The following is a 24,015-nucleotide window of genomic DNA, read 5'->3' as shown; positions in this document are numbered from 1 at the left end:
CAGTGTCCTCTGGTCTCCTCGTAGCCGTCAGAAATGAGGGCACGCTGGAGGCCCGGGGACTCTTGGAACGACTTGCCCAAAGAAACAGCACAAATCCTTGGTGCAGGCGGGATCTGCCCAGGGCCTCCCAGTCAGGCAGCCTCCTCTTGGGTCCTGGGAGCAGCAGTGCTTGGTCAGCTAGGAAGGCCTCCTTGCAGGGCTGTGTGGGACACGTGTTGGGTTACTGGACGTGGAGAGAGGCGGCCTACGAGGCCTTGGCCTCCCCGGGAGGCCTTCTTCTCTTTCCCCTTCATGAGGGCAGCAAGTAGACCGCAGCCCAGATGCCCTGCTAGGAATACACCCCCTTACCCTGGCCCCTGCCAGGGAAACGCAGCTGCGGCTTCTCGCCTCCTCTGGCTCCCGCTTCCAGTAGGTGCAGCGGCACCCTGGGGCGGGTCTTCAGGCCCCACTCCTCACAGAGCTGCGGAGGCAGCCAGCAGCGGGGGAAACGCACAGGGCCAGGCCTGGGTGTGGGCGCTTGGAGGAGAGTGAGCCAGGCAACTGTTCGTTGGCTCTGCTCAGCTGCCGACAGCCTGGCCAGCGCGGCCCCCTCCAGGCTCCCTGAGGCCGGGTTCACAGCAAGCCATCCAGACGAACAGATGTGGATATGCACACGCACTCACACACGCACGGCAGTCACACACACGCACGCCCCACCTCACATTCAGACCTAGTGTTGAAAACACAAGCATGTGTAAACTCAGTGAAGAGATCTGCACAGCAGGTATTAGGCGGGATGGCCCTTTTCTGCAAGGCTGGACCACTTGGGGATCTCTTCCACGTTCCCCCACCCACCCCTCATTCAGATCATCAGAAAATCAGGTTAAAAATTAAAAAAAAAAACAAAAAGGATCAGATGGTTGGGAATTCTTAGTAGTAGCGTCCCCACTGGGAGCTGCTCACCCAGCAGGTGTGCTCCGCGGCCCACGCCGCCCCTCCGGGTCCTGGGCTCCATAGCTACTGGGAGGAGGCCTTAGTGGCCAGCGAGGCCACACAATGCTGCTGGAAGCTGGGTGACACAGCGGCGGTGCAGCCAAGTCTCTGGTGTGGCAGCTTGGTGGTGCCACCCGCACCCACGCCGCCAGCGTCGGCCTCCGCCATCCAGGGTGTGTCCCGGCCCATTGTGCTGACACAGCAGCCAGGGCCAGCGCCGCATGTCCGCTCGCCTGCCAGGCTGCCCGCCTGCTCCGCAAGGAGCCTGCTGTGCCTTAGTGGGGCCACATCCCCTGCAGCTGCCGTGGCTGCACTCTGGCCCTGCAGGATGGTGGCAATGTGGTTCAGGAGGTCCGTGAAGAACTCGCTTACACCCTCGTAGCCTGGAGGAGAGAGACAGACAGCACAGGGCCTCAGCAGGGGGAGGGGGAGGCGGGCTCTGGGGGTGGGGGCAGTGGAGGGCGCAAGGGCACTAAGGGCTGAATGAGTACACGTGAGAACAAGCGAGGTGCCCAGCCGGCTTTCCTGTAAAAGGAAACGCATCTGCCTGTTTCTGAACCCTCCCTGTCACCCAGCTCATGCCCACGACTCCTGAGGACCGGTTTGCTGACATGTGCATTTGAGCCTGTTGGAATGTGCGTCCTCCAGGCAGGACCCAAAGTGGGTGCTGTCATGATACCACTTACAGAGGAAACCGAGGCTTAGTGGGGGAGGGGGCTGAGTGAAGCCACACAGCCTGGATTCAAAGGTGGATGTGTGTGGCCCCAAGGGGTGGTCCTTGAATTCAGCTGTCCCCAGTGACAAGCTGTAGACCTTAAGAGGATGGGAAAAAGCCCTGTGGCCCTGTCCCCCTTGGGCACAGCTTCAGCATCTCATTTCATTACCCACGCCACATGGCCTGAGGCCACATGGAACGTGGCATTGCTGGAGGTGGCACTACCAAGGTCACTGCTCACATCATGAATCAAAAACAGCACCGGGCTCCCCAGGTGTAAACTGAGAAGTCCCAGGGGAGGCTGCGGTGCGCACGAGGGGCTGGACTGGGGGTAATGCTGATCAACAGCAGCTCCTGGAATCGGCTCTGCTTCCTTCCTCCCGCCCATACCTGCCAGGAGGCCCTCTGTGCCCATGGTCTGAGCATCAAAGCTGACAGACAGAGACTGGGCACTGCCAACAAGGCCGCTGCACGCCCACCTGTCCCCCAACAAGCGGGCCTGTGTCTCCTGAACAGGAACTGCCGGGCCCCTGCCTGGAGGACGCACTTTCCAACAGGCTCAAATGCACATGTCAGCAAACCGGTCCTCAGGAGTCGGGGGCATGAGCTGGGTGACAGGGAGGGTTCAGAACCAGGCAGATGCACTTCCTTTTACAGGAAAGCCGGCTGGGCACCTCGCTTGTTCTCACACGCACTCATTCAGCAAACTGCTGAGGTTTGAGAGCTGGAGGCTGAGGGGAGATGCAGGGGTGCCCAGAGTGGAAAGACGGATGAGTGAGCTGGCACGCACGGCGCTCCCACTGAAGCAGACCCACTGCTGCAATGCCGCAGCTCTCTGTCCCCACTGCAGACGAGGCAACAGGCCGGAGGGTTCAGTGACTGGCTCAAAGACAGAGGACCGCCAACAGGACATGCGACTGGTCCCCATGAGGGTGAAGATGGTGACGGTGGCCATGGCTGCTGCTTATCCAGGCTCACAAGCGCTGGCCCGGGGCCCACACTTTGTGTTCCCAGCTCACGGCGTCTGGGCAGCCCCCAGGCAGGGGGCCCCAGGACCATCCCCCCTTTACTAAGGACACACAGCCGCTACAATGGTGGAGCTGGGATCTGAACCAGGCCCGTCAGTGCTGCTGAGCCTGAATACCATGTGGTATGGGTACCCCTAGGACTGGGGGCTTCTTTCAGCCCTGAGGCTGCAGAGGAAGGGCAGGGGCACCCGGGCACTCGGGGACCACCAGCAGGTATGCACAGCAGCGGGAGGAGAGCTGGAGGGCCATGTCAGGTCACCACCAAGGAACACAGCAGTTTCCTCAGCCACCACTCTGCTGCCCCAGAAGAGGCCTAGGGCAGGGGGTACGTGCCCCCTGGGTGGTGTGGAGGCAGGGGTGACCTGGATGCCAGGGAGAAGCCATGTGGGCCGCTCTGGCATCTGGGGAGAGCAGACTGAGGCGTGACCTCGCACTGTGCGGACGCCAGCCTCTCTGTCTCTGTGAGGCAGGGAATGTGATTCCTGCTGTGCTCAAGTGAACACCGACGCCATCCCACTGAGGGGCTAGTACCCTCAGACTGTAAGAGCTGTCAGGACTTGAATCCACCACTCGAGCTGAGAGGCAGGAAGCCTCTTGGGCAGGAATGCAAGGCCCTGATCCCGGTTCTACAACTCGGTGGCCATGTGATCTTGGATAAGTGACCCAGCCCGTCCCCATGTCCCCACAGGTGACGTGCTAACAGTATTTCGTGCGCTGTGCTGCTGCATGGCAGACGCTGCCAGTCCTGGACACGGCCCCACATGCCGCCCCTCTGACGGGGCACAACTGGACACCCAGCACCCCAAGGCAGCCAGGGGAACAGGCCCACTCCCCAGGCTGGGCCCCACGGGAGTCCTAGCCCAGGCTCACAAACCAGGCTGGGAGAATCCAGGGAGTGGCTGTGGCCGTGGGCTCTGCCTCCTGGACGCCTCCTCTGCGGCCCTGGGCTGTACGCACCCCCCACGGGCCTGCAGCCGGCATCGGCCCCCTCGTGCTATCTCTGCCGAGCTCGGCCTCATCGCCCTGCTGCCTCGGAAACCCCTCGGCACCCAGGCCTGCCTCGGGGGCCCTTCCCTTGGCTTCCATGGAAGAAGCCTTGCTGTCACGGTGGTTCACAATGACAGTCCCTCCTCTCAACACCCAGGACACCCCATCCACACAGCTATAGTACTGGGAGAGGATGATTCTGGACCCTGCACAAATGCAAAGCTCAACCACAGCGCCTCATTCTCCCCACCTCGCACCCATCCTCCTGGAACTGCCCTGACAGCCCTGTCCCTCCAGTGCCCTGACTCACCAGCAGCACCCCCACGTCCTCCCTGCTTTGGATCATCCGATTTAGTACGACTGTTCCCCTGATGTGCCCTCAATTCCCTTGGCTCTCATTCTGCCACACTGGCTCATCAAGACCCAACTCCCCATCCAGGCTGCACCCAGGGCAACTGGAGAAAAACAGGCCAATGTCCCAGTGGGTCTGACTTGCTATACGAGAAAACAGCTCGATTGCCACTCCCTTTCCCTGCGTGCTGGGCTCTGCTCTGACCTGCTTGCCCCAGCCTGCCCCCTGCTGCTCCAGCTGTGATCCAGGCCTCAGGGCCCTGGGCCTCCACGCTACCCTGCCTGGGGTGCTTTAGCAGGGGGCTCCTTCCTGTCCTGATGGGCTCAGCTCTCAGGTCACTGCCTCAAGGAGCCCCTGGGCACCATGCCCTCTGAGGGCCCTGGCAGCCACGCTCACCTGTACCTGGGTCTGATCAGCCAGGACATGCCATGGCCCTTGGCCCATGTGCCCTGAATGACTGAGGGTGCCAGAGGCCTTCTCCGCACCTCGGTTTCCTTGGCTGTGAAGTGTGACACTGGCCAGGCCTGGCTTACATCCTCTCTGGAGTGCAGGGGGGACACACACCCAGCACCCAGCCCAGGGCCTGGTACCTGTGAGCCGCACAGCCCTGCAGTCATGCTCCGCACCCCATGCAGGAGGGCTTATCCTGCAGCCTGCAAATGCCACCGAGCAGTCCCCACGTGCCAAGCATGGGCTCCTTGAGGGCAGGAACTGGTTCCCTGAACCCTTTTACACCCACTGAGCAATGACGCTGGCTTTACGCCTACAGCCAGTACTTGATAAAGGTAAGAGGGCCTGCCGGGAGGGCGAGGAGTCACTCAGCCTCGGCGTGCTCCTGGGAAGGGGGGCTCGTCCCGGGGAATGCCAGCTGGGTATGTCACCACCATCGCCCCCGCAGGCTAACAGCCCCATGGACGGTGGTGAGCCCCTCACCGAGTTGAGACCTGAGGCGGGCAGGGCAAAGCCGGTGGTACCAGCAGCCCTGAGGGCCCGGCATGCGCTTCCACCTCTGCTCCAGCAGGGAGCAGGCGCTGCAGCTACGCGGAGCTGGCTGGCTCGGGGCCTGTCCACGGCGCCAGGGCTCAGCGGGAAGGAGCAGAGTCCTGCCACCCACCCGCAATGTGACCTGGGCCAATTCCTCCCTCTCTGGGGGCCTCAGGTTGCGACAGGTCAGCTGGGGGTCTTGTGTTCCCTCAGGCATCCTTTCAGCTCTTTAGATCAGTAAGGACCCGGGGATTGGCTGAGGTTTGGCCAAAAAGGCTAATGCTGATGGTGCAGTGACGGAAGAGGAAGGGGAAAGAGCATGTGAAGTGTGGCCCACCACATGCCTGGCGCTCTCACTGGCTGGATGTGCGGACCGTTAGCACCTCACCACACCCTGGACACCCATTTTGTAGGTGGGGCTAAGGTCTGGAAGGGGCTGCATTTATCCCGGGCACCACAGGCAGTTAGGGACGGAGCTGGTCAACCCAGTTCACCCGCCCTGTCACCTGAAGCCCCCAGCCCTGCCACTCACCGGGGAAGGCGTTGATGTCGATGACAGCATGCTGCCCTGTCTGGTTGTTGATGATGATGTCGATCCCGAAGAGAGAGACACCCAGCGCCTGCCGCAGGGCCCGGGAGAGCTCCCGGATGACCTCATCGCTTGGCCGCGCGAACACGCCCTCGATCTTGTCCAGCTGTTGATACACACAGGAGTCAGGCCATAGGTGGGGTAGTGCGAAGCCACGCCACACACTGAGACCCCCATGTGAAGTGCCCTAGGGCTGGCCTTACCCTCAGGCAAGGAGGCAGGACAGACCCGCCACAGTGGCCTGCGGATAACCATTTCCCAAGTCCTGCGGATGGGCAAGTACTGGGTGTACAGAGCATGTTACCCCTCTAGTCCTCCTAATGACCTGGGGGGTGGGCACTATTATCAGCCTTTTACACCCAGGGAACCTGAAGTTCTGAGAGGGTCAGGGGCTGTCCAGGTTCACTCAGCACAAAAGCACAGGGCTGGATCTGCACCCATTTGTTAGCCTCTAAACCCCTGACTCTCTCCACAGCAGGGGAAGGAGAAGGAGCCTCTTGTGAACCCCTGAGGATGTCATGGGGCAGGCAGCATGTGACCTTGCTGCATGTGACCAGCCGGACCTTGGAGGCGGGGAGGACTGGCAGGGGCGGAGAAGGGAGGGTGCCGGGCCAGGCGCAGTGGAAGTGGAGGCGCGGAGGCTCCTACAGGAGACTGGTGAGGGCCGATCGGTGAGGCAGGAGTGGGCTGCAGGGATCTCTGGTCGGTGTCCCCATGCTCACCCCCGCCCCCACCTCCAGAGCCCGGAGGCCCTGAGGTGGACGGCTCTGTGGACCGGCCTTCACTTGGGGGTGGCGGGGCTCCTGGGCGGGGCTCACTGATCTCCCTTCCCGAGCAGCTAGCGGTGGTGTTTCTACACCAACTCACACACGCCAAGCGGGCCACCCCAGACCAGTGACGCTGCTGCTCCTGTCCGACTCCCGGGGTGTGAGCTCGGCTTCAGCGAAGCCCCTGTGGGAATGTCCCTTCGCACAGCCCTCCCCCCTGCGCTTATTTTCTGCTCTAGTCACAGCTGCCCTGGGACAGACACACAAATCTTCATGGGCTCAGGACCAGCCCCTGGCCAGGGCCTCTGAGGAGCAGAATGTTGCCCTGGTAAGGTTTCGGGGCCAGAGGGGCCTGGATATGGACCCTGGCAGTGACTTCCTAGCTCTGTGGTCTCATGGAAAAGTACTTGGGCTCCTTGTGCCTCAATTTGCTTATATGCAAAATGGAACCAAGGAACCTCCATCCCAGACTGCTGTGGGGGAGTCAGGGGGAAATCGATACGAGGGGAGCAGCACACGGCTGGTGAGAGGAGGTGCTCCGTGCGGGCTCGGGCAGGCACAGCACCAGTTACCCCTCCGTCAGTCGGAGGAGGCTCACAGCAGGTGCTCGGTAAATGCTGGAGTCCCGGGGTTCCGACCGGGGGGAAGAAGAGTGGCTGACCCATCAGAAATAAAGGGAAGCTGGGTCAAAAGTGCAACAGAGACCTACTGTACGACCCAGCAATTCCATTCCTGGGTACGTCCCCAAAAGACTGAAAATAGGTATTTATATGCCAGCCTTCATGGCAGCAGTATTCACAAGGGCCAAAAGGAGGAAATAACCCAAATGCCCATCAGCACATGAATGGATAAACAATTGGTGCCACATACACAATGGGAGAGAATGGTACAATGTGGATGGACCCTGAAACATCAGGTGAAGTGAAAAAAACAGGACACAACGGGTCACACAGTGTATGATTCCGTTAACGTGGAAGGTACAGCAGAGGTGAGTCCACAGAGGTGGGGGACAGACCGGCGGTTGCCAGGGGCTGGAAGGAATGGACACCTGCTTAGTGGGGACAGAGCTTCCTTTCAGGGTGATGGAAATGTTCTGCAACGAGACAGAGGTGGTGATGGCACAACACTGCGAAGAGACTTAAGGTCACTGAACTGTTCACTTTAAAATAGCTAATTGTGTATTATGTGAATTTCACCTCAATTTGAAAAAAAAGTGAAGCTGAGTCAGGAAGGCCAGGGCCAGAGCCCTGGGTGCCAAGGACAAACGGCCATGACGCCAACACAGGGAGCCAACATGGCCAACGGGGAGCTTCCAGACATGTGCAGAGTGGGGACCCCCAACTTAGACACCGTCTGGGCTCCACGGTGAAAGCCACTCACGCGGGCTCACTTGACAGGGAGGGTCATGGAGGCCTGCGACCCGCTGCCCTGGCATCCAATCTGGGGAAGCACTTTCTCAGCGTCACTTAGTACCTGCCTGAGCCTGGACAGGCGACCGCCACCAGGGAGAGTCAGGGGTCAGAGGGTCAGCCCTGCAGCAGCTTGGCCACTGGGCCTGCAGTTCCGGGCCCTCCCTGAGCCAGAGAGACCCAGGTGGATGCCTCCGCTGACCTTCCCCACCCTGAGCTTAGTGTACCCTTTGGGGTCTCATTCTCTCACCCCAATAAATGGGGTAATAAAAATCCCCACACTGTGGGACTGTGGTGAGGATCGAAGAGCTAATGTTTAAGGCTCACAGCACAGGCCCAGCTGAAAGGGGGCCACGGTTGCTGTGTTATTACAAAGTCTTGTGCCACGCTGCTCAATTTAGCTAAGGAATCTCAGAAACCCTTCTGAAGCTGTTCAATTATCTGACACTAAATTGCCATCCCAGGACAAGACAAAGTCATAGAAATTCCACTCATGGATTGTAAACACAAAGGATGTAAATACAATGATGTTCTGGAAGCCAAGGTGGCGATGGAGGTGAGATGCCCCTGTGGCTCACCCCACTCACCCTCGTCACCCATCACAACTGACTGCCCCACCTGCACTGTCCTGGCAGCCTTTCATTCAGGAACTCCCTGAACCCCATGGCCGCTCCACAGAGCAGGATGGGGAAACTGAGGCTCAGAGAGGCAGTGTAACTCCCCGAAGGCCACACAACTGGAATGCTTGGAGCTTGGGTCTCACCTCAGACAGTCCCGAGAGTGTCCACACTCTTAGCCAAAACCCTATACCAGTGTTCGGGGCCTGCAGGTTGTCTGTGGGACCAGGTCCACCCCAGGGACACCCAGCAGGGGAGGGAGGGCAGGGACCCCACCCCGTTGTGGGCCCCACCATGGGCAGGAGGAGAGTAAGTGTGTGTCTGGATGGGAGCTGCCGGTGTCAGGCCAGCCTGCAAGGGCGCAGGAAGGGCTCTTGTCCCAGAGGGAAAGGGGATGGCTGGCTGCACTTCCCTCTTCTATTGTCCCACACTTTCAGTCCTGGGGGATCCCTGAATTCAGTCAGGAGCTAAGGGGAGGAAGACGACAGTGGACACTACGGGTGGAGAGAAGGTCCCAGAAATATCTCTAGGCTGACCTTTTCCCATTTTACAGATGAAAAGAATAGACCAAGTGATAGCCAGGTGATTACCCAAGGAGGTCGCTTCCGGGTAGGTCTCTGCTTACGGCCCTCACAGGGGTGCCCTGGCGTCAGCTACCAGCCCCAGTGGTCACGAGGGCCACACCGCACAAGGTGGTGGGTAGGGACAGCTTCTCAGGAGGTCAGTGGAATGCTGGCTCCACCGACAGTCACTGGCCACACAAGTTCTGAGGGCCTTGCAGGCAAGAAGCCCCTCAGAACTGAGCTGGCCTAGGGACTCTGAGGCTTAGAAGGCCAGGAACCCTTTTCTTGCCCAGAACACTTACTTTCATCTCACGGTGTGCCCAGCAAGGCACCAAGAGGCCCTGTTTAAGATCTAGCCGTTCCCCAAGCTTCCCTGACCACAGAACTTACTCCTAGGGAACGTCTATCAATATCCCAAGGGAGGGTGGTATTCCTGCCAGGTCCCTGCCCGCCTGTGCTCTGCTGAACCCTCAACACACAGCTGGCTCCTCAAAGGAACCAGAAACAAACAGAAAGTGGATAGGTAGTTTGGGTGGGTGGCAGGAGGTAATCAGGACAAGTGCAGGCTCTCCACATGAAACAGGGGAGTGAGACCCAGGAAGAGGGGTCTGTTGTGGATCTGCAGGTTAAGATGGGCCCAGGACAGGTGACTTGGGAGTGGGACACCATGCACAGGGCTCCAAGCACAGGGGAAGTGGTGGCAGAGGCCACTGGCTCCCAAGACTTAGGCTGGGAGCAAAGGCTGGCCCTGTGGCAATTTCTAACTACCTGCTCTGGGCAATGGTTTCTCTCTAGTCACCAGCGAGATAAGAAAACCTCAATTTCTGGAAGGACCTGGCTTTCAAACAGACCAATCTGGGAGCATATCCCAGCTCTGCCGAGTGAACAGCCCTCTGAGTTTGGAGAATTTCCTTAACCTCGATGAACTTAGCCTCCCCCTCAGGAAAACGGAGCTGGCATCCCACCCCTGCAAGGCTTGTTTCCAGGCCTGGCTGTGAGGCCACCGGGCATCTGGGCTGGAACCCAACACACAGCAACATTCACTGAATAGCAGCCCTAAGCCCCCGCCACACTGTGAAGCACCCCAGCACCCACAGAAGAGCAGGCTCCTTACAAACGCCATCCTGGACTTACATGGACAAGGAAAGCAAAAGGAAAATGGAGATGGTGTTTTGTACATTAGGAAAAAGGCAGATCAGAGAGCAGGTTTCCAAAGTCCTCAGGACTTGGGGGTCTTCCTCACGTGAGGAGACAAGTCAGAAAACCTCCATAAGGAGCGACCTAGTGGTGAGCAGGCATGGCTGTGACAGCCATCAGCATGAAGGCCAGAGGCAAGCCAGGAAGAGGGGTCTCTGGAAGCTCCCGGGCCCCTGGCATGGAGGCAGAGGTGCCTCCCACCCTGCTCCGCTGGGAGCTGAGCCTGGGCCCCATGGCCCACAGCGACCCACACGCAGGCTTGGGGCAAGGCAGCCTCCCGCCAGGCCTCCACAGCGAAAGGGACATACCGCGGTCAGGACGGATGATGACTCTGGCTTCGACACGTTGTGGCTGTTGAAGAAGATGGACTCACGATCTGAAAAAGCAAAGGAAGGGGCCACAGTTAGAAGCTCAAGGCAGGGACGGCGACTCCACCACCTGACACCAGGGGGCAGCACCAGCCCAGCCACGGGCAATGGTGGCCTTCCGCTCAGCATCCAGCAGCAGCCACATGGAGCCCCAGCCAGCTGGGCGCCCCCATCACCCAAGGAGACGCTACACCACGGACAGACACATGCTCGATCTGGGTTCCTTTTTCAACTCTTCTTCCCATATAAAAACAACCGGTTTAATGAGCTTACCTCTGCTCCCATCTCAGAGGATCACGTCTGGTTTTCCCCATTCCTGAAGTGTCTAGCATGTCTTATGGATGTGGCACCAGAAAGGAGGCTGGGGCCGCGGGGGTGGCTCGGTGGGGAATGCTGCATACCCGAATATCCAAGGCCCAGTAAATGCCATTTAATCCAGTATTCCTGACCCAACCCAGTATCTGCCATGGAACTCTTTTTTGGGACAGCACTTGAGAAAAGGCCGGACTGCCACTTGGCAGATCAGTGCCTAAAATACAAAAAGTTCTGCTCTTTTCTAACTATTTAAGGAAAAAAACAGGAAGTCAGAACGTGGGCTTCCAGGGATGCATCCAAGAAAGCACAGAGGATAATCTGTCTGGCTCTGGAAGCTGGCCCACCCCCTGAAATACCCTCCACACCGTCCCACCCTGACTCATGCCCACCTCCACCGCACCCCAAATCCCTCAGCCTCACAGGAGCCCAAGAATAGTGACAGCAATAAGCAGTCATCATTTATTCACCCCTGGAGAGTAAAGCAAGGTCAGTCATTGGGGTCAGAAACATGTTCTGGAGCGCTTGGAAGCATGGGCACATGAATGCAAAAATCACACAACCACGAGCCTCGGGCTGAGCTCTGGTAAAGGTTCTCTATCCCTGTGTCCCCCCAGAATGGCACAGGGTCGTCCAGGGCCCCGGCAGCCTCTGCTGTAGCCCTTCCAGGGGGCGCCAGGGCTCCCATGCCCCAGCCCACATTGCTCACCCCTGGGACCCAGGCCTCTAAGCGCAGCATGGAAGGCCCTGACTGAGCACCCGCGTGCTAGGGGCCAGGCCAAGGGGGCACTTGCTTTGGCTGCCAACCCTCGCCAGCTCCAGGATTACGGCGCCACAACAATCATGCACGAGGAAGTGATTTGGGTGGAGGCCAAGCAGGCAGGTGCTGAGATGTACCTGGCATCCTTCCCGCTAGCGGGGCACGCAGGCCCCTTGCCGCCCCGGTGTGCCCGACAGTCCTCCCGCCGCTACGACCAGAGCCAGTCCAGACGGGGGGCATGAGAGATCGTCCTGGGGAGGAGCCTGGGGAAAATAAACACCCTGCAGGACTTGCGCCAAGTGTCCCCACTGATCTCTATTCCTGGGGGCCGACTGCCAAGAGGGAGCCTTGGGGGGGCTGGGGCAGCCAAATGGGCCAGAGGCCAGAAGAGGGCTCGAGCAGCTGAGATGAGCATTCCGGCCTTCTGCAGGCGCTGCCCACCTTCTCACCTGGTAGTCCAGCCTGGCTGAGCCCCACCGAGCAGAGGGCACTTCTCCCACCCCATGGGTCCCCCCAAAGGCAGTGGCCAGGGTGGCAGAGCAGGCCTGGGGCAGAGTAGGGCCACCCAGAGCGAGCAGACACAGCCAAGTTCGGAGACTCTGGGAAGGGCCTGCAGGAGCCATAAGGAACACTGTGGGTGCTTTGCTATACCAGGGAGGAAAATGGCGGGGAGCTCAGAGGGGCAGGGCCAGTGCCTGCTGAGCTGGAGAACACTTCCTGTGGCAAGACCAACCGAAAGTGTGGGTGTGTCAAAGGGGCCTCGTTTCTCCTCCTGCCTAACCTGACATGAGGGCTCTGGCCAGAGGACTGGTACGCAGGCAGGAGAGCTGCCCTTTGCTCAGATCCTCCTCACGTGCAGCCCAAGCAGGGGTCGGAGGGAGTGAGAGCAGCTTCCAACCGCTCCACAGCCTGGGAGACCGTGGGGAGCCAAGAGTGGTCAGAACAGCCGGGGTGTCCTTTGGCCCCAGCTCCTGGGGGGCTCTGACACCCAGATCTGTAAGAGGGACCTGGTGAGGCGCATGCACTCTGACCACAGGAGGGCCCTGGATTTGGGGCCCATCCACTCAGTTCCAGGACTCATCCCAAGACACAGAGCCGGGGTGAGGACCAGCAGCAGTTCTGTGCAGTGGTGGGAGAGCAAGCAGACGAATGGAAGTGATTTTGTCCCTGATTTACAGATGATGACAGGTTCAAAAGAAAAAGAGTAAATGACAAGTTTCACCCCCAAACACGCCAGTAACTTAGTGGTGCAGCTATGAACCATGGGCATGCTTCAGCTTCATCGGCTCTCTCTGGGGAGGGGGGAGCGTGTCACTGCGGCCCAGGTCTCCCTCAGATCCCATACAAGTGTCAGCTCTGCAGAGGGGCCAGCCGTGGCTGCCCTGTCCAGGCGGCTCCCTCACCTCCAGGTATCCCAGGACCCACTGTTTCCCCAGAGGCCCTTCATCTATGCCACATTAATCTTTTCATTAGTTTTTTCTTTGTGTGTGATTTCTCCCACTAGAACATAAGCACATGGGGGCAGGATGCCTGGTGGACTACCTAGCTCCCTACGGAACCCCAGCCCCTAGCACAGGGCTGGGCGCACAATACAGCCAATGACACCTGAGAGGGTCTCGATGAGAGATCGGCAACTACACAATACAGGCCAAATCCAGCTTGCCACTTGTGTTTGGAAATAAAGTTTTATTGGAACAGAGCCACAGCCATTCATTTATATATTGTCTACAGCTGTTTTCACACCACCACAGCAGCACTAACTAATTATGACAGATCTGGAAATATTTCCTCTCTGGCCTTTTGCAGAAAAAGCCTGCTGACCCTTGCTCTATGTGCTAAGTGGTACCATTCTTTCATAGATCCCTAAGGGAAAAAAGGATGGAGAATATAGTAAAGGCACTGCATATGCCCAGTAAAAAGAACAGAAATAAACCCACAGCCCAGAACGGGAACAGAGAACATGTTCATCTCAACCCCAACACTGGGTAGTGAGAGGGGAGCAATCTCGCCAAGACTGAACTATGGGCAGAGAATAAGTGTTCCTGGTGGCTGGCACGGGTCAAGGCCAACCCTCCCTGTAAGAACCTGACTTCAGTTCCAGCCGTGGTAACTGCAAGACACCACTGGCTGTGAGACACACCTGACTTCAGAGATGTCAACATGCGCAAACCAGAAGTACACCTAAGAATCAAAAGAGCACAGCAGTCAGGCAAGGAAAGCTGGTGTCGTCGTCTCCACGCCAGGTCCAGAAAAACCCCACTCAAGGAGCCCCCAGCTTCCCATGTGGACTGGGCAAGGGGAACCCAAAAGCAGAGGTGGGGGCTGGAAAGAGGCTCGAGCCCCAAAGCCAGCAGCTCAATTGGTCCAGCTTAAAGGGCCACTGGCACGTTATGCTTCTCATCCAGAAAGAGAACACGCATGTAAGAACAAAGCTCCCGGGCACAGTACTCTGAAGACAGCAGACACAGAATCAGCTTTGGGGATGGAAGGATGGGTGGACATCCCGCAAGCTACTCAGCCTGCCGAGCATAACATCTGTCCATTAGCTCTGTGTGTTTATCTACTATTTGGCCCCGGTCACACTTTCTGAAAAGCCAACCTGGAAAAGGCCATGAGAAGATACACAGATGTGGCGTCCCTCCTGAGACACAGGACATGGTGCCCGGAAGGGCCCCTAGCACTGAGATGGGACATGGCCCAGCACTTTGCGACCAGGAGAAAAAGGAAGAAAAAAGGGACAGTTTTTGTGTGCAAAGGAAGGCAATCTAGTGGTAAATTTCTTTTAAAGATGGAGTGATTTTGGTTAAAAAATAAAAAATAAGATGAAAGATTATATAAGGTATAACTATCCTTGATTTAATACATTTTCATAGATTTAGCGCATATACATATTTTTAAATCAGTAATGTAATAGAGGATTAGAAAAAGTCTCTTGCAGCCCACAATGTGTAAGACTGTCTCTTGCTGGTGTGCAGGCACATACAAAAGGCCCCTCGGGACAGTGGTCTCCCCATCCCCGGATCATTCCATCATGCCAGTGGATGGGAACTAGGACCAGGGTAAGGACACGATGTCTCCAACCCTGGAAACACAGCCTTGAGTCTTGGAGCCCCCCATGCCTGGCCAGGAAGGTCACCTACAAGCAGAGAGGAAGTGAACACAGACACACGTTTCCCAAGCGTGTGCCCTCTGTGCTGTGTTAATGGGAAGGAAGAGGCCAGCAGCGGAAGAACAGCTGAGCCTCCTCATGAGGAGTGGCCTGAAGCCACTGGGAGCGGACAGCGACAGCAGTCTCAGCAGGAGGGACTTGGAGAAGACACATCTGTTTGCTCAGAGGGAGACAGAGCAGCCGTGAATTCAGCACATCTAGTTACGGCAGTTTCGCCTGCAGAGGTAAACGCGCAGCGTGTTTGAGCCAAGCACGCCAGGGCACTCCAGCGTCCTCCGGAGGTCCTTGGGATGCTGAGCGTATTCCAAAGATGCTGCCAGAGGATTCTGCAACTTGCCTTAGAAGTGCCCTCAGAACCACTAGAACATTCTTTCGAGCAGCCCTGATAACAGCAAATTCTCATCTTAGTGTCAGTTTTTGTGAGGGCCAAGAGTCACCTGGTGTCAGGTAAGCGGCTAAAAAAAAAAAGCTGAGCTCATAGAGCCCCTCAGCCCCTCAGAGGAGCCCCTTAGATACTTCAAATGACGGCAGCGGCCTGCAAATGCCACCAGAGTGACATCTGGGGGCCACTGAGGACCACCATCCACTGATCCACAACACGCTCAGTGACGCAGCTCTCCCTGTGAGGGGGGCACAGCCGGGGTGCCCGCTTCTGAAAGGCCTGGGGTCCCCTAGCTAGGAGGGCCCACAGCCCTGCTGACCTCCAGCTGAGTGCACATGTACCTCAGCGGCTGCGGGAGCAGCAGTAACTCGGTGCTTCCCCATTTGGAAGAAAGGAGACCCGATAAAGCAGCCAGCACCCCCTCCTCTCTGCGGCCCTGAAGGGCTGGTCTGCATGCCCGCATGTGCTCGTGAATCTCAGATTTGTGCAGAGCCCCAGCAAGCATCAGACAGCTGGGGGGCACCTCCTGCAATTTAGGGTGGTCCAGATGCATGGAGCCCCTGCGATGGCCTGGTGGAACAGGGGCTCCCCACATGTTCCCTGAGACCTCTTTATCTCCTGTACACAACTCTCTAAACCTTAAGATCACCTCTCCCCCCATCCAGCAGAAACACAGGGGGGCGCAAGGCTTGTTACCTGATGTGCCCGCAGAGAAGTTCTTCAGGGAGGGCCTCTGGACCACGGTGTAGGATTCACCAACCACGAACACCTTGTACAGGACAGCATTGTGGCTAATGAAGTTCTGCACCACGCAGGGTGGCTGGATGGCGCTCAGGCCTTCCTGATTGAACACGATGGCCATCTGGGGAGACAGGGGGCCAAGGGCTCTGTCAGAGTCCACCGCCTCCTCAGCCCTGGACACAGGGGCAGGTCACCTGTCCAGAGAACATCCCTGGCCCTGTGGCCTGAGGACTCCCCAGAACTTAAGGCAGGGTAAGTGGAATGGGAATTGAGAAAAACACCTGTCGGTCAATTCACTCCTGCTGTGGGGGTTTGGAAATCCTGCACCACCAGGCTCACCATGCAGGGTTGGGCTCGCCAGGCACTGCACAACTCACTCTTCACACTGCAGTCCGAGGAGCAGGACCCCCTGGTGGTGTGCTGCTCAATGCTTACGACGTCCTTAGAGGCTCCTCCACAAAGGGGGAGAGTAGGGGAGGCAGGAAGCAGAAGGCAATGGATGGGCATTGGGCAGCCTTGGGTCAAAGCCTGTATAATAATGAGGGCTGCCTTTCAACATGATATGCCAGCCCCACTTCATGAGTCACCTAGTGTCATCCTCACAACGCACCTTTGAGCTGGGCACTATTATCACGCCCCTTTTACAGAATGAGGAAACTGAGGCCCAGAGAAGTTCAGTGGCCTGTTGGAAAGTGAGAGCCCAGAAAGAGACTGGGTTTGCTAGACACTCGAGAAATGGGAACATGCTGCCCCAGACCTGACTGACTACTCGGGAACAAAGGTCACTGGAGGGAGGAGCTTGTAGTGGCAGAGGGAGGGAGGGCAGAGGGGCGGCTGGAGAAAAGCTCTTCCCTTTGGCTGAGGCTGGATCTGCTGGAGGCCCACTCAGGCCAGCTGCCACTGCAGAGGCCACAGTGGTTGCTCGACCCAGACTGCTGGAAGGAGCCACCAGAGGCCCCCGGGGCTGCTGGACAGGGATGACGGCCTGGACTGCTGGTTGCCTGCGCCAGCTGCCATCCCCCACGTCAACTGTCACGGATGCCACCGCAATGTGCCTGGGGCTCAGCTGCGTGGGGCAGAAGCAGAGACCCAGACCACATGGGGAAACTAAACGTGCCTGCAGGCATGCGTGTGTGCACGTGCCACAGGGACCGTCTCCTCAGCCTTGTGACGAGAACAAAGGGAAAGAACACAGGTGGGGTGGCTCTGCAGCCAGACACGGGTCAGTCCCAGCTCAGCACCTGCCGCCACAGCACAGGCGGGGGACTTGCCGGGTCTGAGCTCCGGCTTCCTCACCTGCAAATGGCAACAGGAACTACCATGGGGTGGCCTCAGGGGGGCTTTGGGCTTGTGACTCAGTAGCTTAAAAAAGAAAAGGTGGGGGAGGCAGTGGGCGGAGACACTGCACCGTGGGGCAAACCAGTGCGCCTGTACTGCTTCAGTAACAGAAAACCAAGCAGCTCTGTGGATATCAACTGAAAACAGAAGTTTGGCAAAACGAGCCCTGCTTTTGGCTGCGCTGGGGCCTGGGGCATTCAGAGAGAGGGCTTGGGTCGGCTGGACTACCGACGAGACCCCGATCAGAAAGCCCCACTTACCTATTTAAAGCCAATCACATGCACAGAGGTAACCTCTGTGCTCACTGCCCCCCAGGCACCCCTGAAGAGGTGAGGAGCCTTGCCCCAGAGCCCCAGGCTCATGCTGCAGAAGGCACATCACCAGAGGAAGCAACCCTCTGATGCTAACCACCTCCCAGGAGGCGGGCGGCCCACGGCGCACACAAGCCTCCTGGGGTCCCCAACACTCCAGATCCCAATCACGGGGACTCTGGTCCTGAACCCCAACCCAGGAGAGGAGCTGGACTAAGGGGTGAAAAAGCCTCCCCTGAAGGCACAGACCCCAAACCTGAGGGTGCAGACTCCTCCCGAGAGGGCGCTCACCTGGACCCAAAACCCTATCCCTCTGCAATGACCCAACAGGTCAGGACAACTGGTTCCTCTGCAGCATATCAAACACTTCCTGGGCCAGGCCCCTCGGTCCCCTCATCCTTCCGAACAGCTGTCAGATGCCCAGCTACGAGCGTGGGACCTACACTCAGGCTGGGTCAGGTGCCCGAAGCCATAGAGCTGGCAGTGCACAAAGCCAGGCCCGCCCCGGGGCGCGGGAGCCCAGAGCTCCCTGTGGGGAGCAGGGTGCTTCTCCACGGCTGACCTAATGCACTCAGCTGGCTGACCGCACGGTGGCTACGCTCACCCTCCCGCCCTGACCCCAAGCCGCGAGGCAGGTGGAAGGCTGGCAGGCAAGTGCTGGTGCCAGCAAGGGAGCACAGGCTCTGGGGATTTTGGCTGCCCTGAAGCCTTCCTGCTCCCCCTGGGGCCTGGCACAGGGCTTGGCACATAGCCTGCGCAGGCTGGGCGGGGAAGGCTCCAGAGGGCTCCGGACCACAGGAGACGGCTGACCCTCGCCACAGGCCTGATCAGGCCCCACGAGCAGAAGCCCCCCTCGGCCTTGCGGCCCCAACATGACATGCACCTCAGCACTGCAGCAGGCTCTCTGCTCACAGACATTTCCCTATAAACACATGCCAAGGATGAAGAGGCTATGTGACTATGGCAGGGCCCTGCTGCTTAGCCATATGTTTTGGGGAGCTTTTCTGATGGTGGGGCTGCCCAGGGTCAGTTCCCCCCACAGTGTCCTCCTGCTGGCTCTTCTGCCCAGCACACCTCCCCATCTGTCCTGTGGGGAGGCCCCCAGGCTGGGCTGGGCCCGAGGGGTGGCACACAGAGAGGCCTGCAGGCAAGGCCCTGGGTGTGGTTTGAGGATGATGAGGGCAACAGAGACACAACAGAGCCCCGGCCTGGCCATCTCCCCTTGCCCCAAAATGGCTTCCTCCACGCCCTGCCCTTCATGTCACCCTGGCTTTGTCAGCCTCTGGGACTCCCTATGTCCCCCACTGGGGAGGACTCATACCTTGGGCATCTTTCCCCTGACACCCAAGGTGGGACCAGGAATGACCATGAGGGGGATGAGAGAATGAATGAGAGGGTGGATGAGTCAACAGGCTCTGGCAGGAAGGGGGCCTTTTCCTCCCCCAGTCCCTTCCTGAATGCAGCAGAACTGGTCAATCCTTGGCAGTGATGGGCCGTCAGTGGGACCCAGTGCAGGGCCTGGCACCAAGGAGATGCCCAGAGAGTGATCTACTGATTGGCCAAGGGACAAATCAGACTGGGGCATGACTTGCCCCGTGAGGATGGGACAGGTGTGGGGGACGCTGGAGACAGCACACAGACAGGGAGTGGGAGCAGCAGGTGTGGGAGCCAGCACACAGACCCCAGCAGGCAAGCAGAGAGACACTGCAAGCTAGAGGGTGAGCGGGTAGCCGGGGGCTGGAGGAGGACACGCAGTCAAAACCTCCACTTACCTCGTGAGAGTTGGTGCCATGAGCCACTCTGGTCTTGCAAACTATGGGAAGGGAGAGAGAAAAGCAGAGGGAAATGAGTGAGGGGATTCACTCACAAAGCCCAACCCGGCAGATACAGGGAGGCTCTCGGAAGTCCTGCAGCCCACGAGGGGCAGGGGCAGGTGGGAGCCAGGAAGACAACTGATCCAGCAGTGGCCAGCCTGCACTCGGGTGACCTGGACGCCCCCGGGCAGGCAGGAACTCTACGGTGCAGGTGGGACGGGACCCGGGACACACCCTCCCCAGCTGCCGAGGCCTCCACCCGCCCCTGGGGACAGGCCGGCCACCCCCACCAGGCCCGCAGCCCCTGGACCAGTACGCACTGAAAGGGAACGCCAGGCCGTTCTTCTCCAGGAGCCTCATGGTGTCATCCCCACACAGGCTCGTGCTCGTGAGTTCCATAAAGGGTGGCGAGCAGATCCTGTCGTCTGGGGACAGAGGAGAAGCCCTCATGAGCCCGCCTGCCCCCCAGCCCCCCGGCTGCTTCCTGTGGCAGACCCCTCTCCCTGGCCACCCTCTGGATGGGATGCCCCAAGCCCTGCCATGACCACACACACCCCAACAATACCAATGGCATATTCTTGAATTCTACTTTCTAGTAACATTTGTGTCATTATAAAGCTGATACATAGCAACTGTAAAGCTTGAAGAATAAAGGAAAATAAAAGCTACACACATTCAGATCTGACCACTCTCACTATTTCCTTGCCTTTATTTCAGTCACATATACATTTACACACAGGAAGCTCTCTCTACAGGGCACTGGTTTTTAACCCGAATTTTCACTCAATAAACTACGAATTTTTCTGGTTCCATAAAGACTTTTCATACCATGTGCTGTCGCAATAGCAGTCATTGCAGGAAAAATGCCACACATTTAGCTCCTACCACGTGTCTAGCTCTGTGCTGGGGTATTTGCATGCATTCACTTCTAAAGTCTGCAGAACAGTCCCATGAGGAGGGAGCTGCCATCAGGGAGACGGAACAGCGTGCCCTCGTTCCCATGGTTACACAAGCCCTTCTTGTGACCTGAAAGACTAGTCTCAGCCACCTGCCCGCTGGCTGTGGCTACTGACTCCCTGCCCTTCTCCAGCCCCAGCCCTCAGACTCTCCTGAGTCCCCAGGCACAGAGGGCGCCCACCTCCTCTGGGCACCCACCCACTGAGTTCCAGGCATGTTTGGTTTCTGAAAAGCTCTGGAAGCTGAGTCTGCTCCGTTCGTCAGGACACTCCTGGTGCCAGGCACCGAGTGAGGGTAAAACAGATTATTTGTGGGATAACAAAATATATTCTGACTCTCTCTACTGATGTGAAATTGCATTCCCAGTTTGTTATTACTACTTCGTGTTTAATTCCCCTTCCCCAACCAGACCAACATCTCCTCGGAGGTGGGACCACCCTGCACTTCTGGGCATGGGGGCCAGGAGGGGCTGAGCATGGTCCATTGGGGGGGTGGGAATGGCCCCCCACCCACAAACTTGGAAACCAAACCAAAACTAAACAAGCAAAGCAGCCTGTCTCCAAGAGTTTCTGGCTACTTGGCTGGCTAGGAGGTCAGTATATTAAACCAAGGTAAGATCCAACCCTCACAGAGCTCATAAAAACAAATGCCAAGAATTACACATATTAAAAATGTTTCAATCCCCCCATCCGCAAAGTCCAAACTCCAAATAGGCACAAGGGCATTGGCAGAGTTTAGGGGTTGCGTGGCTTCTTGGGGACCTCAAGGGTGGTTTGGAGGCAGTGTGTGCTGGGCGCTGGCCCGTGGCACTGCAGGCCCTCTGCAGAGAGCCCTCATCTTATCCTCAAAGTGCTGTGACAGAGCCCCCGTGCACAGATGCCAAAACGAGGCCCCAACGGGCGGTCTTTGCCCAAGGTCATACGGTCAGAATCAAGACGAGGAGCCGGGCTCTATGGCAGGTCAGGACAAGAGAAGTCAAGGAAAATCAGGGTTGGGAGGTGGAGGGGATGGATACGTCCTGCCTCTCGGCTGTAGGCCATCATCTGATTAAGGCCCCAGTTCTGCGCCCCACCCGGAGTCAGCCTGGTGGGAATGCTCAGAGCGTAGGAGATGTGATGCTCAAGGCCTAACAAACCAGAGGTTTCGGCAGCAGGCAGGCATACTGTGGGCGCTCACGTGGCCTGGCAGGGCCTGCACGCGCCCTTGGCCCACGCCCTCCCACAGGAAGACTGAGATGCTCCTGGCCTCAAGCCACCTCCTGTAAGAACTTTCAGATTTTCCCCCATCAGATTTTTCAGGGCAGGTGGATCAGCAGCGTTAGATTTGCCTCACCATGTCCCCTTAGTGTCCCCTCCCACACCAAAACTTCTACATCATGTCACTGATAAGCCACAGCGCAGTAAACTGCACTCTTCCTGTGGTCTACAAAGCAACTCATTTGCCCTCATGAGAACCCCAGGGGGAAACAGGGTCACTCCCATCTTACAGATGAGGAAAATGGGGCACAGAGATGTGAAGTCCCTGTCCAGAGACCACAGTGAGCCCAAGGTAGCCGGGGACTCAGACTTGGGCTGGCTCCCAAGTCCACGTTATGGGCCACAGTTCCCTTATAGAAAAAGTGCTCCTCCATGGTAACTGAAGAAAAGACAAACCCCGCTTGATCTCAATACAGAGGAAAAGCATTTCACAAAACCCAACACCCTTACATGATAAAAACACTCAACAAACTAGGAATGGAAGGGAATTTCTTCAGCCTGATTAAAGAGCACATACAAAACCCCATCGAAAACATCCAATTTATGAGTGAAAGACTGGATGCTTTCCTCTTAAGATCAGGAACAATCAACTTTGAACTGGAGGGTCTAGTCGGGGCAATTAGGGAAGAGAATGGAACGCACAGCATCCAGACTGGGAAGAAGTAAAACTACATCTATTTGCAGATGACACAGTCTTATAGAGAGAGTACCAAGGAATCCACATACACAAAAACCCCAAAACTGCTAGAACTAATATATGAGTTTAGTAAGATTGCAGGACACAAGATCAATATATTTAAAAAAACTGTACTTCCAAACCCTAGCAATGAACCATCCAAATATGAAAGAAAATAATTCACATTATTATGTGACACTCAGCAATAAACCGAACAGAGACTTAAATGCTGGAAACTACAAAACACCGTTGAAAGACCTTAAAGATGACTTCCTAAGTGGAAAGACATGCTATGCTCATGGATAAAAGACCTGATATTATTAAGCTGGCAACACTCCCACATTGATCCACAGGTTCAACACAATCCCCCATCAAACTCCCAGCTTTCTTCAAGCTGGTCTTAAAATTCATATGAAAAGGCAAGGGACCCAGAATAGCCAAAATAATCTTGAGAATGAAAAAAGTTGGAAGGCTAACACTTCCCAGTTTAAAAACGTACAAAAAACTACAGTAATCATGCAGTGTGGAAGTGGTATAAGGACAGCCATAAGGTCAGTGGAATAGAATTCAAAGTCCAGAAACAGACCCATACATATAGAGTCAACTGCTTTTCAACTACGGGTGCCAAGACAATTCAACAAGGGAAAAATAGTCTTTTCAACAGATGATAGTAGGACAACTGGATATCCACATGTAAAATAATGAAATTGGAACCCCTACCTCACACTGTATATAAGAAATGATTCAAAATGGATCACAATCTAAATATAAGATCTAAAACAATAAAAATCTAAGAGGAAATTGTAGGTGTAAATCATGACCTTGGATTAAGCAATGGTTTCTTAGATACTAAAACCACAAGCAACCAAAGTAAAAATAGATGAATATGACATCATCAAAATTTAAACTTTTGTGCCTCAAAGGACACGATCAAGAAAGAAGACAACCCAGAGAATGGGGAAAATATTTGCAAATCATATCTAATAAGAGTCTAGTATCGAAACTATGTAAGGAACTATTAACATACAAACAATAAAGATTTAACACAAATTTAAAATGGGCAAAGGATTTGAATAGACTGTTCTCAAAACAAGACATACAAATGGCCAATAAAGCACACGAAAAGACGTGCTCAACATCATTAGTCGTCAGGGAAATGCACATCAAAACCACAATGAGGTATTAATTCACATCTACCAGAATGGCTATAATCAAAGAGAGAGACAACAGCAAGTGCTGACATTGCTGATGGGAATGTAAAACGGTGCAGCTGCTTTGGGAAACAGCCTGGCAGCTCACAATTACAGCGAGACCCAGCAAGAGAATGGAGACACATGTCCACAAAAAAAATCCATCCAGGAATGTTTACAGCAACGTTATTCCTAACAGCCGAGAAACAGCAACCATCCAAACAGACATCAACTGGTAAGCAGGTAAACAAAATGAGATATGCCTATTTGACAGAGTATCCCTCACCCATAAAAGGAATGAAGCTCTGAGTCACGCTGTAATGGAGACGATCCTTGAAAACGTTACGCTAAGTGAAGGAAGCTAGTCACAAAAGCCACATATTGTATGACTTCTTTTATATGAAATGTCCAGATTAGGCAAACCCATAGAGACAGGAAGGACAGCTGTGGCTGCCAGGGACTAGGGGGTGGAAGGAATGGGGAGTAACTGCAAATGGGTACATTTTTTGGGGGGTGATGAAAATGCTCTGGAATTAGACAGTGGTGATGGTTGTGTAACTC

The 24,015-nt window shown here is 56.4% G+C and overlaps 1 protein-coding gene across 3 annotated transcripts in view; it reads right to left on the bottom strand.

Annotated features, from left to right (window-relative positions):
* Positions 1–891: 891 nt before the first annotated feature.
* ITPK1 (inositol-tetrakisphosphate 1-kinase) overlaps positions 892–24,015 on the bottom strand; it is a 158,953-nt gene continuing 135,829 nt past the window's right edge. For 2 of the 3 annotated variants that reach the window (XM_057488194.1, XM_057488193.1), the window contains 7 exons: positions 19,696–19,800; positions 19,334–19,374; positions 15,868–16,033; positions 11,758–11,883; positions 10,489–10,556; positions 5,571–5,733; positions 892–1,355 (listed from right to left, as the gene is read on the bottom strand). In XM_057488194.1, coding sequence (XP_057344177.1) covers positions 997–1,355; positions 5,571–5,733; positions 10,489–10,556; positions 11,758–11,883; positions 15,868–16,033; positions 19,334–19,374; positions 19,696–19,800 — 1,028 coding nt within the window. In that variant the 3' untranslated portion in view covers positions 892–996. The remainder of the gene's footprint in view (positions 1,356–5,570; positions 5,734–10,488; positions 10,557–11,757; positions 11,884–15,867; positions 16,034–19,333; positions 19,375–19,695; positions 19,801–24,015) is intronic. The other variant, XM_036882087.2, reaches the window with a different exon arrangement.

Source organism: Manis pentadactyla, chromosome 11 (assembly GCF_030020395.1).
Source record: "Manis pentadactyla isolate mManPen7 chromosome 11, mManPen7.hap1, whole genome shotgun sequence".
NCBI classification, from domain to species: domain Eukaryota; kingdom Metazoa; phylum Chordata; class Mammalia; order Pholidota; family Manidae; genus Manis; species Manis pentadactyla.
Note: the sequence above shows the minus strand (reverse complement) of the source record. Positions and strands in the feature narration are given on the sequence as shown.